The 12,654-nt window shown below is 37.5% G+C and overlaps 1 protein-coding gene across 6 annotated transcripts in view; it reads left to right on the forward strand.

Annotated features, from left to right (window-relative positions):
- TEX9 (testis expressed 9) overlaps positions 1-12,654 on the forward strand; it is a 169,943-nt gene that overhangs the window by 55,589 nt on the left and 101,700 nt on the right. The window contains exons 1-2 of one of the 6 annotated variants that reach the window (XM_055436282.2): positions 813-1,261; positions 1,365-1,456. The exons of the other annotated variants lie outside the window; for them this stretch is intronic. Of the exons in view, the coding sequence (XP_055292257.2) occupies positions 1,241-1,261; positions 1,365-1,456 (113 nt within the window). The 5' untranslated portion in view covers positions 813-1,240. Of the gene's footprint in view, positions 1-812; positions 1,262-1,364; positions 1,457-12,654 lie in introns of those variants that run through there. 6 annotated transcript variants of the gene reach the window in all.

A 12,654-nucleotide genomic window follows, 5' to 3' on the forward strand; every position in this document is an offset into this window, starting at 1 on the left:
TCCCAGCAATCTTGATTCCAGCTTGTGCTTCCTCCAGTCCAGCGTTTCTCATGATGTACTCTGCATATAAGTTAAATAAGCAGGGTGACAATATACAGCCTTGACATACTCCTTGTCCTATTTGGAACCAGTCTGTTGTTCCATGTCCAGTTCTAACTTGCTTCCTGACCTGCATACAGATTTCTCAAGAGGCAGGTTAGGTGATCTGGTATTCCCATTTCTTTTCAAAATTTTCCACAGTTTATTGTGATCCACACAGTCAAAGGCTTTGGCATAGTCAATAAAGCAGAAATAGATGTTTTTCTGGAACTCTCATGCTTTTTCGATGCTCCAACGGATGTTGGCAATTTGATCTCTGGTTCCTCTGCCTTTTCTAAAACCAGCTTGAACTTCTGGAAGTTCACAGTTAACATATTGTTGAAGCCTGGCTTGGAGAATTTTGAGCATTACTTTACTAGCGTGTGAGATGAGTGCAATTGTGCACTCTTTTTTTTGAGCATTCTTTGGCATTGCCTTTCTTAGGGATTGGAATGAAAACTGACCTTTTCCAGTCGTGTGGCCACTTCTGAAAGTTTTCCAAGTTTGCTGGCATATTCAGTTCATCTCTTTCACAGCATCATCTTTCAGGATTTGAAATAGCTCAACCGGAATTCCATCACCTCCACTATTTTCCATCACCTCCACCTGCTTTGTTCGTAGTAATGCTTCCTAAGGGCCACTTGACTTCACATTCCAAGATGTCTGGCTCTAAGTGAGTGATCACACCATCGTGACTATCTGGGTCGTGAAGATCTTTTGTACAGTTCTGTGTATTCTTGCCACCTCTTCTTAATATCTTCTGCTTCTGTTAGGTCCATACCATTTCTGTCCTTTATTGAGCCCATCTTTGCATGAAATGTTCCCTTGGTATCTCTGATTTTCTTGAAGAAATCCCTAGTCTTTCCCATTCTATAAATCAGTCCACGACTTTGGCTTCTTCAGTTCCTGCAAGGCTGCTGGTTAGAGTTTACCGCAAGTCGCAACTCGGGTACAAAGACGGCAACGCACACTCCCCAGTTCTCAGCCCGGTCCTAAGCTCGCACACTCCCCAGTTCTCAGCCCGGTCCTAAGCTCGCGCTGTTTTCTGCCAAGAGTTGGGCGTGGACCCAATCGCGCCCTGAGCTGGAAGGCCCCCGGGGTTGTGGTAACTCTCGCGGGAAAATGCATCGTTGCCTGGGTAACGGCGTCGCGGCCGCGGAAGATGGCCGGTAGAAGTTTTAAGGTTAGTTCAACTGGACTCTCCTGGGTAGCAGCTAGGTTTCGGAGTCCTGAAGACATCAATGTTCATTGAACTTTGGTTCTGAAAGTGTATGCCTCTTTTACAGAGAACGGGCGTTTCAGGGGCTCCGCTCCCGCCACGCATTCAGCAACCTGCCACGCCTCGACTGGACCTCCTCGCCAAGGAGGAAGAATATAAGTAAGAACTTCGGCGGTTCAGCTTTTTCTTCTTTCAGCTAAATGAGGCTACTTACAAGTACTTTTCCTGGTGACTGGATCTTTGAGACCGTTCATTGTCCAGTATTTTCTTCTCAGCCCATTTACTTGCCTTTCTTCGTCTTTTCTCTTTAACTTAAGCTGCGTCCTCGTAGGTGTTGGAAGTGGGAGAAAATTATACCCTAATAAGTAAACCTGTTCGTCAGCCAGATGATATTGCTAGAAGTAGTTTGGATAGCACGAATTGCCACTGAATGGTTCAGTTTCTAGTTAAAGGAATTCAAGTTAATTTCAAGTTCCTATAGTTTACGTATGTAAGTTTCTTTTAGGTTTAGTTTGTAAACTCAAAGCATGTTTCTCAGGGCATTTGGAATTTTCATTCTTATCCACATTTGGTGGAGTTGGGAGGGTTTCCTTTCCTTACCTATTCTTAGTGTAATTACAGGTATCCTGACAACACGTGTTTTCTCTCTTGGACCACTCCACACTTCATCCCCCAGTTGTCATGCAGATGTCAGTAATCTTGTTAATTTAATCTTGTCTCTCCCTTGCCTAAAACTTTGCAGTGGTTTCCAGTTGCATTTCAAAAGCTCTGTCACACTTTGCTCCTACCTCTGAATGAGATGGCTGGATGGCATCACCGACTCTGTGGACATGAGTTTGAGTGTACTCCGAGAGTTGGTGATGGACAGGGAGGCCTGGCGTGCTGTGATTCATGGGGTCGCAGAGAGTCGGACACGACTGAGCGACTGAACTGAACTTGTATAATCTTGACCTCTTTCGTTTTTGTCTACCATAGTGGCCTTTTTTGACTATGATAAGTAGGCTTCCTATTACTCTTTTATTGTCTGATTAAATTTTCTTTGCTATTAGTGTAACTTGTTACAGTAAATTCACTTGTTAGTTTACTTTGTGTCTGTTTTCTGTGCTGGACTGAGTTCCACGAGGTCACAGACCATGTCTTTTATTTGCCCTCATGTATATAAACCCTTACCAAAAAAAATATATTTTAAAAGTTTATTTTTCATTAATTTAAAGCAGTGTAATTTAAAACTTGCAAAACATCCCAGCAATTCCTCAGATGGTTAAATGTAGTTACCAAATGATCTGTACCTAAAATGAAAACATGCTTAGAGTTAAAACTGAAATGTACTGTATTTAGATAAACTAGACATGTTAGCTTCCCATAGCATGTAGAAACATAATCATCTTCCACTGCTTGATAAAATGGGCCTGTTATTCTAGTAACAGTGTACTTAATCAATGGATCTGTTGTTCATAAACAGTTCTGAGTCAGCTAAACCCAAAACGTTTGTTTTCATTACCATGCACCACATAGCACTAAATACATGTATTAGGTTAATTCACTTGGTTATTTCAAAATATATTTTGCACCTGGCCCTTCATTAAGGCTAATGTTGTCTAGTTGCTAAGTCTTGTTTCTTTTGCAACCACCATAGACTGTAGCCTCCCCAACTCCTCTGCCCATAGACTCTCCTAAACAGAATACTGGAGTGGGATGCCATTTCCTTCTCCAGGGGATCTTCCCAACCCAGGGATGGAAATCTGTGTCTCCTACGTTGCAGACAGATTCTTTACCACTGAACCACCTGGGAAACCTCTTGTTAAGTCTATAGTCCTGCTTAAAGTCAGGCATCTATATTCTGTTTTAGCAAAAGTTTTGTGGTAAAGGCTCCCTTTTGTTACTTGTTCTGTGTACTCTGAGGTGTGCAGTGCTGAGGTGTTTGAACCAAGTAGCTCCCAGGCACTGCTTGAAGTTTGTGGATCACTCAGCACTATGCATAAAGGTGAAATGTTTGGCCATCTTTATAGGCAAGAATATAAGATCATAACAGTATTTTGCTACATGTTTTCTTGGTGTTAAGCATATGGGGATTTTGTTTTAATTAACCGAACACAGCACTTCCCAGGGATCCTGATCTAGAATCTTTCACAATCAGCTCTTGTCATATAGTTGGAGGAAATAATCGCTATATGAGATAGTAAACTAGGGAATATGCTGATCACTCAAATCAATAGATATTCCAAGCCATGTGCTTGTATCATAAAATGAGAAACCTAAATAGTAAGATTATGTGGCATCTGTTTTTTATTAACCTTGATAGCTTGCAGGGCAAGCCTTCCCCCAAACTTCTTGCTGCTAAATGCCAACTAAATTGGACATATAGATTAATTTGCAGAGGACTGATATCTTTATGTTATTGAATCTGCCTTTCCATGGATATGATCTATCTCTATTTTACATGGAGGGGTTTTTGGTGTCCATTAATAATAATGTCTCATATTACTACATAAAGTCTTAAATCTTCTTTTCAAGGTACTTGATAGTTTTGTTGTTATAATGAATGACTTTTTTTCTACTACATTTTCTAATTGGTTGTATGTATAGAAACGTTACTGATTTTTTTGTATATTGATCCTACACCTACATTTGTCGAGAGTGTCAGCACTGCTGAACTCTTATTTTGCAGACTCCTTTGAGCTTTTTGTAAAGATGGTTATATCATATGCAAATTGTGATAGTTTTCTTCCTTTACAATTTCTTCTGCATCTTTTTTCTTGATCTGATTAGAACCTCCAGTGTAATATGGAATAGAAAAAGTGGTGGTAAGCATTATTATCTTAGTTATGATTTTCCTTAGTCTGCCTTTAATAATTTATCACTACATTTGAGATTTGCTATAGAATTATTTTTAAACTTTTTATTTTATACTGGAGCATAGCTGATTAACAATATTGTAATAGTTTCAGGTGGACAGCAGTATCAGCCATATTGGCTTTGTGCTGTATGTGCTGTGCTCAGTTGCCCTGTTGTGTCCAACTCTTTGGGACCTGATGGACTGTAATTCATCAGGCTCCTCTGTCCATGGAATTTTCCAGGCAAGAATACTGGAGCAGTTTTTTTTTTTTATAAGTTACCTCCTTACTGTTCTCCATAGTGGCTGTACCGTGTAATAGTATAGGAGAATTCCCTTCTCTCCACACACTCTCCAGTTTGTTTGTGGATTTTTTGATGATAGTCATTCTGACTGATATGAGGTGATTTCTCATTGTAGTTTTGATTTTCATTTCTCTAATAACTAGTGATGTTGAACGTCTTTCCATGTGCTTATTAGCCATCTGTATGTCCTAACGTATGACTCTACAATCCCACTCTTGTGCATGTATCTGGAGAAAAACACCTGAAAGGATACACACATGCCACAGTGTTCGTTACAGCACCATTTACAATAGCCAAGACATGGAAGCAATCTAACTGTCCATCACCAGAGAAGTGGTTAAAGGTGTGGTACATATATACAGTGGAATATTACTTGGCCATTAAAAAGAATGAAATGATGCCATTTGCAGCAAAATGGATGAGTGTCATATCGAGTGAAGTAAGTCACAGAAGGAGACATATTGTATGACATCCCTTATGTGTAGAATCTAAAAAGAAATGATACAATGCACTTACTTACAAAACAGATTCACAGACTTAAAAATGAATTTATGGTTGCCAGGGGAAAGGGATAGTTTAAGGGAGTCTGGGAAGAGCATGTGCACACAGCTATATTTAAAATGGATAGCCAACATGGAACTCTGCTCAGTGTTATGTGCCAGCCTGGATGGGAGGGGGATTTGAGGAAGAATGGATACATACATACATAGATATATATAGCTGAGTCCCTTCACTGTTCACCTGAAACTACCACAACATTGTTAATTGGCTATACTCTAATACAAATAAAAAGTTTAAAAGTTTGAAAATAAATAAAGAAAAAGAATACTGGAGTGGGTTGCCATTTCCTACTCCAGAGGATCTTCCCAACCCAGAAATCAAACCCTTGTCTCTTGGGTCTCCTGCTTTGTCAGGCAGATGCTTCGCTACTGTGCCACATGGGAAGCCCCCAACACACAATGTTGTGATAGTTTCGGGTGGACAGCAAAGGCACTCTGCCATTTATGTACATGTATCCATTCTCCCCCAAACTCCCCTCCGTCCAGAGTGCACTGAATAGAGTTTCTTGTGCTGTACAGTAGATTAGATCCTTGTTGATTATCCATGTTTTGAAAATTTTATTTTTTAATTGGTGGAAAATTGCTTTATTATTTTGCCTTGGTTTCTGCTGTTCAACAATGTGAATAAGTCATAATTATATATATATATATCATCCCTCCTTAGCCTCTCTCCTGTCCCCACACCCTACCCCTCTAGGTCATCACAGAGCACCAAGCTAGACTCCCTATTAGCAGCTTCCTCACTAACTATTTTAGTGTATGATAGTGTTTATATGCGGAGAAGTCAATGGCAAGCCACTCCAGTACTCTTGCCTAGAAAATCCCATGGACGGAGGAGCCTGGTAGGCTGCAGTCCATGGGGTCGCTACGAGTCAGACATGACCAAGTGACTTCACTTTCACACATTGGAGAAGGAAATGGCAACCCACTCCAGTGTTCTTGCCTGGAGAATCCCAGGGACAGGGGAGCCTGGTGGGCTGCCATCTATGGGGTCACACAGAGTCGGACACGACTGAAGTGACGCAGCAGCAGCAGCAGCAGTGTTTATATGTCAATGCTGCTTTCTCAATTTGTCCCACCCTGACCTTCCTCTGCTATGTCTACAAGTCCATTCTCTAATAGATTTATCAGTATTGTTTTTCTAGATTACATGTATATGCATTAATATACACTACTTGTTTCTTCTCTTCCTTGTTTTTCTCTTCCTCTGCATAAGAGGCACCTCACTACAACTATCTCAGATTCGTTCCTTTTTATGGCTGAACAATATTACATTGTATAAATGTACCACAACTTCCTAATCCATTTATCTGTTGATGGACATTTAGGTTGCTTCCATGCCCTGGCTATTGTAAATATTGCTGCAATGAACATTGGGGTACATGTGTCTTTTAGAATTGTGGTTTTCTTAGGGTGTATGTCCAATAGTGGTATTCCTGGGTCATAAGGTTTATTCCTAGTTTCTTACTCTCCGTACTATTTTCAATAACTAGATTTATGCCTAGCTAGTTTTTAAGGAATCTCATACTGTTTTCCATAATAGCTGTATCAGTTTACATTCCCATCATGCTGTAGAGTTTTGGGTAAATATTTTTTTATCAGGCTTAAGGACACAGTTTCCATTAATTCTTTATTTTTTAGTCCAGGATGTGAAGTGAAGTGAAAGTCGTTCAGTCGTGACTGACTCTTTGCGACCCCATGGAATTCTCCAGGCCCTGATACTGGAGTGGGTAGCTTTTCCCTTCTATAGGGGATCGTCCCAATGCAGAGATCGAACCCAGGTCTCTCGCATTGACAATATTATATCCTTTTTTGTATTTTGAATGAATGTTAAATTTTAACAAAGTCCCCCCACCCAATTTATGTAGGTGATGAAAATTTTTTCACCCCTTCATTTAATATTTTAACATACTGAACTACAAAGACAGGTTTATTGTTTTCTTTGAAAGTCCCCTGGATTAGATTGCTTTAATTTTATGTAGATTTTTTATTTCATCTGTAAACAAAGTGAAATTGGTCCTACATTTTTTTCTAGTTCTTTGCCTTTCTGATTTTGATATCATTATCCTGACCTCATAAAATAAACTGAGTAGCTTTCCTTTTTTGTTTTATTCTGTTCTTGGAAGCTTCTTGTAATCAGAGATCATCTGCCCTATGATTAAAATTGTGAAACTGAGTCTAGTGTGAGGTTTTTTTTTTTATTCTGTTCTTTATTAATTATTGCTTCCAGAATAAATTTTGGTTATTTGCTAGTTTTCTAGAAAGCTGTCCGCTTCATGTATGTGTATTAACATACATTTATTCTAATTATGCTCTTATATTTTAAGTCTTGACTATATCTGTAAATTAATACATATCTTCTTTTGGGACCTTTTCTGTCAGTCTTATTGAGAGGTGTATATGTTTTATTTGTCTTTTCAGAGAATTAACTTTCAGTTTTATTGCTAATTTTCTGTGTGATTTAAAATTTTTTTCATTAGCCTTATCTTTATAGTTTCTTTTTCATCTAATTGTAGATTTAATTTTTCTTTTTTTAGTTTAATTTTCTAATTTTTAATACACTTAATTTTTGCATTTAAATTTGATACATTTAATATTTCTCTGCAACCATAGCTAATCTGTATTTCAAGGTCTGTTTTGATATTTCTATTCTTTCTGATTATTTAGTTTTGAATATTTTATGATTTTCATAGTGTTTGTTTTAGGAGTGTGTTTTTGTAATTCCCAAGCATCTGTTTGTTTGCTGGTTTTATTTTTGTTATTTTAAATTTTATTTTTAATTGTACTGTGGTCAGAGAATGTATGTATGATTTATTTTCAAAAGCGTTTTGAAACTTAGTTGTGACCAGGTACATGTTGAATTTTTGTAAATATTCAGTGTATTCTTTGATAGAAAGTGTATTTACTATTTGTTGACTAATAACTTAGATCAAGCTAATTAATTTGCTATCCATAATAGCAGTATCCTCATCATTTTTTTCTCCAGTAGCTGTATTGGCTTCTGTTAGAGGTGTACTAAAATCAGCTATAATTATAACTTAAAAATTTCTCCTTATAATCGTGTCCAGTTTTGTTTGGGGACTATATCATTTTATTTAAAACCTCTTGAATAATTCCTTTCATTATATGTAGTATCTTTACATCTTTTTCATTCTTTTATTTTCAAACTTTGTATGTCGTTTAGCTTTATTAAGAACATTTCTTTTATACTCTGATAATTTCTGCCTTCTAATAAGTGAATTTATGGTATTTTGTTTGTTAATTTGAAGTTGGTTTGGTCATCTTATGTTTTGTTTTCTATTTGTGCCTTTTCTTTGGTTCTTTTCTGTCATTATTTGGTTGAATGGGTTTTCATTATATCTTTATTTTCCCTTTATTGTTTTTGGAAAGACCTCAGAATAGTTTTAACTTGGTTTCCCCTGTTTGCAAGTTAAATAATACTTACTTCCCCTTTGCTATGAATACCCCTACCTGTTATTTTCATATTCTGTGCTAACTTAGATTTATCATCATGTTTTGTTGTTTCTTTGCATCATGATTCCTTTTTTTTCTAAGTTCAGTTTCCTTTTTTCTGAAGCCTAGAGCATTCATTTGGAGAAGGAAATGGCAACCCACTCCAGTGTTCTTGCCTGGAGAATCCCAGGAACGGGGGAACCTGGTGGGCTTCCATCTGTGGGGTCACACAGAGTCGGACACGACTGAAGTGACTTAGCAGCAGCAGAGCATTCATTACTTTTCTATGTGAAAATCTGAGTCTTAAATTCACCAATCTTACCTGAAAATTTTACTTTGCGTTTATTCTTCAAAGATAGTTTAGCTGAATATAGAACTTGAAATGGCTAGTCCCTGCACCCCACCTCCTGACAGTTCATTAAAAGCACCATTTGGTTGTCCAAAGGTACCATTGTAATCTAGAGATATTGATAAGCCATCTGCTGTCACCTTCTAAGATAACCATGCTGGTAGACTATTTTTCTCTCTTTTTTTTAATTTTTGGTTTGTAATTTAAAGATTATTCTCCTTGTCTTTGAAGTTATGCAATTTTACCCAGTGTGTACAGGTGTGGATTTGTTTTCTTGATTCTGCCTGGGATCTCTGTATTTATTCATTTCTGGAAAATTCTCAGCATTATTTCTTCTTATAAAAAGTAGTGTCTTGTTTTATGTCTCTTGCTGTATTCTTCAGGTTTCAAATAATTTTTGTTTTTCTTTTTGTTTTATTGAGGTATACTTGATTTACAATATTTTACTAGTTTAGGTGTATAGCATAGTGATTCAAAACTTTTATAGATTTATTCCATTTAAAATTATTGTCAAATAACAGCTGTATTTCCTGTGTTGTACAGTATATCTTTGTGCATTTGTGCTTGGTCATATCTGACTCTGTGCGATGCTATGGACTGTAGCCTGCTGGGCTCCTCTGTTCTTGGGATTCTCCAGGCAAGAATACTGGGGTGGGTTGCTGTGCCCTCCTCCAGGGGATCTTCCTCACCTAGGGATCGAACCCATGTCTCTTACATCATCTCCTGCATTGACCGGTGGGTTCTTTACCACCAGCTCCACCTGAGAAGCCCATGCATCCTTGTATCTTATTTATTTAATACACAGTAGTTTGTATATCTTAATCCTTTACCACTATCATATGCCTTTCTTCTTCCCTTTTCCCATTGGTAACCATTAGTTTGTTCTCTATATATGTGGGTCTGTTTCTGTTCTGTTCTATTCATTCATTTGCTTTATTTTTTAGATTTACACATAAGTGACAACCAACACACAGTATTTGTCTTTCTCTGTCTGACATGTTTCACTAACCAGAATACCCTCCAGGTTCATTCATGTTGTTGCAAATGACAAAATTTCATTTTTTTCATAACTGAACAGTATATCATTGTGTATATGTATGTATTTTTATGCCGCATCTTCTTTATCCATCCATCTGTTGATGAACATGTAGGTTGCTTCCATATCTTGGCTCTTGTAAATGCTGCTATGAACATTAGGGTGCATATATTTTTTTCAAAGTAGTACTTTCATTTTTGTTAGATATATATCCCAGAGTGGAATTACTGGGTCATATGGTAGGTATATCTTCAATTTTTCGAGAAACTGCCATACTGTTTTCCACAGTGGCTGCACCAACTTATATTCCCACCAACAGTGTGGGAGGGCTCCCTTTTCTCCACATTCTTGCCAACATTTGTTGTTTGTGGTCTTTTTGATAATAGCCATTCTGACAGGTATGAGATCATATTATAGTTTTGCTTTACATTTCTCTGATGATTAACAGTGTTGTGCTTTACATGTGTCCATTGGTCATCTGTATTCTTCTTTGGTAAAATGCCTTTTCAGGTTTTCTTCCCATTTTTTAACCAGATTACTTGTTTTGTTCTGCTTTTAGTATTGAGCAGTGTCGGCTATCTGTATAGTTTGAATATTAAGCCCTTGTTAGTCATTTGCACATATTTTCTTCAGTTCAGTAGATGCCTTTTTGTTTTGTCGTGGTTTCCTTTCCTTTTTTTTTTCCCTTTCCAGTTTAATGAGGTCCTATGCATGTATGTATGTATTTTATTTTCTTAGGAGACAGATCCAAAAAATTTTCTTGTGATTTATGGCAAAGAATAGTCTACATATGGTTTCTTCTCAGGCTTTATGGTTTGTGGTCTAATATTTAGGTCGTTAATCCATTTTGAACTTATTTCTGTATGTGGTGTGAAAAAAGTTCTTATTTTATTCTTTTAAATGTAGTAGTCTGTCTTCTCAGCATGACTTATTGAAAGACTGTCTTTTCTTCACTGTATATTTTTGTCTGCTTTGTCACAGTTACCCATGTAAGTGCAGGTTTGTTTCTGGGCTCACCATTCTGCTACATTGATCTGTGTGTCTGCTTTTGTTCAGTACCATATTGTTTCACCTGCCGTAGCTTTGTAGTATAATGATCTATGGATCAAACCAAGAAGAATAATAACAATTCTACCAAACATTTAGAAAAGACTTATTGCCTATCCTTCTAAAACAGTTCCAAAAAGCTGCAGAGTGAGGAACACTTCTGAACTCATTGAATGAGGCCAGCATCACCTTGATACTAAAACTATACAAAGATATTACAAAAAAGAAAATTACAGGCCAATATCATTGATGAACATCAATGTAAAAATCCTCAATAAAATATTAGCAAACTGAATCCAGTAATATATTAAAAGGATCATACACTGTGATCAAGTGAATGTTATCCTGGGGTGAAAGGGTGGTTCAGTATCTGTAGATCTATCAGTGTGATATACATTGATATATCAATGTGATATACACAGTATCTGGAAATCTATCAATGTGATATAACAAAAGAAGAATAAAAATCATATGCTCATCTGAATAGATCATATGATCAAATGCAAACAAAGCATTTGACAAAACTCAACATCCATTTATGATAAAAACTCTCCTCTCCTCAATGTTTGTATGTGTGTGTGTGTGTGTGTGTGTGTTAATCACTCAGTTGTGTCTGACTCTTTGCGACGCCATGGACTGTAGCCCACCAGGCTCCTTTGTCCATGGGATTCTCCAGGCAAGAATAGCAGAGTGGGTTGCCATTTCCTTCTCCACAATGTTTGTGTGGAGATCTGTACTCAGAAAACTATAAGACACTGATGAAAGAAATTCAAGACAAAGAGGGTGAAAGATATATTGTATTCATAGATTATTAGAATTAATATTGTTAAAATGACCATAGTACTGAAACCAGTCTATGGATTCATTGCAGTCCTATCAAAATACCAGTGGTATTTTTTTTTTAAACAGAACTAGAACAAATAACTTTAAAATTTGTATGGGTACACAAAAGACCCCTAATAGCTAGGACAATCCAGAGAAAGAACAGAGTTGGTATCACACTTCCTTAGATTATACTCAGCATATCTCTTTAAATTTTGGCATTTCCTCCATTTCTGGGATTTTCTACTGCAGTGTCTATTAGATTGCTATACCACCTGACCTGCCTCTTGAGAAACCTATATGCAGGTCAGGAAGCAACAGTTAGAACTGGACATGGAACAACAGACTGGTTCCAAATAGGAAAAGGAGTATGTCAAGGCTGTATATTGTCACCCTGCTCATTTAACTTTTATGCAGAGTACCTCATGAGAAAGGCTGGGCTGGAAGAAGCACAAGCTGGAATCAAGTTTGCCCAGAGAAATATTGATAACCTCAGATATGCAGATGACGTCACCCTTATGGCAGAAAGTGCAGAGGAACTCAAAAGCCTCTTGATGAAAGGGAAAGAGGAGAGTGAAAATGTTGGCTTAAAGGTCAACGTTCAGAAAACAAAGATCGTGGCATCTGGTCCCATTACTTCATGGGAAATAGATGGGGAAACAGTGGAAACAGTGTCAGACTTTATTTTTGGGGGCTCCAAGATCACTGCTGATGGTGATTGCAGCCATGAAATTAAAAGACGGTTACTCCTTGGAAGGGAAGTTATGACCCACCTAGATAGCATATTAAAAAGCAGAGACATAACTTTGCCAACAGAGGTCCGTCTAGTCAAGGCTATGGTTTTTCCAGTGGTCATGTATGGATATGAGAGCTGGACTGTGAAGAAAGCTGATCATCAAAAAATTGATGCTTTTGAACTGTGGTGTTGGGGAAGACTCTTGAGAGTCCCTTG

Source organism: Moschus berezovskii, chromosome 9, assembly GCF_049115385.1.
Source record: "Moschus berezovskii isolate FMDL1 chromosome 9, NW_MosBer_1.0, whole genome shotgun sequence".
Lineage (NCBI taxonomy): Eukaryota > Metazoa > Chordata > Mammalia > Artiodactyla > Moschidae > Moschus > Moschus berezovskii.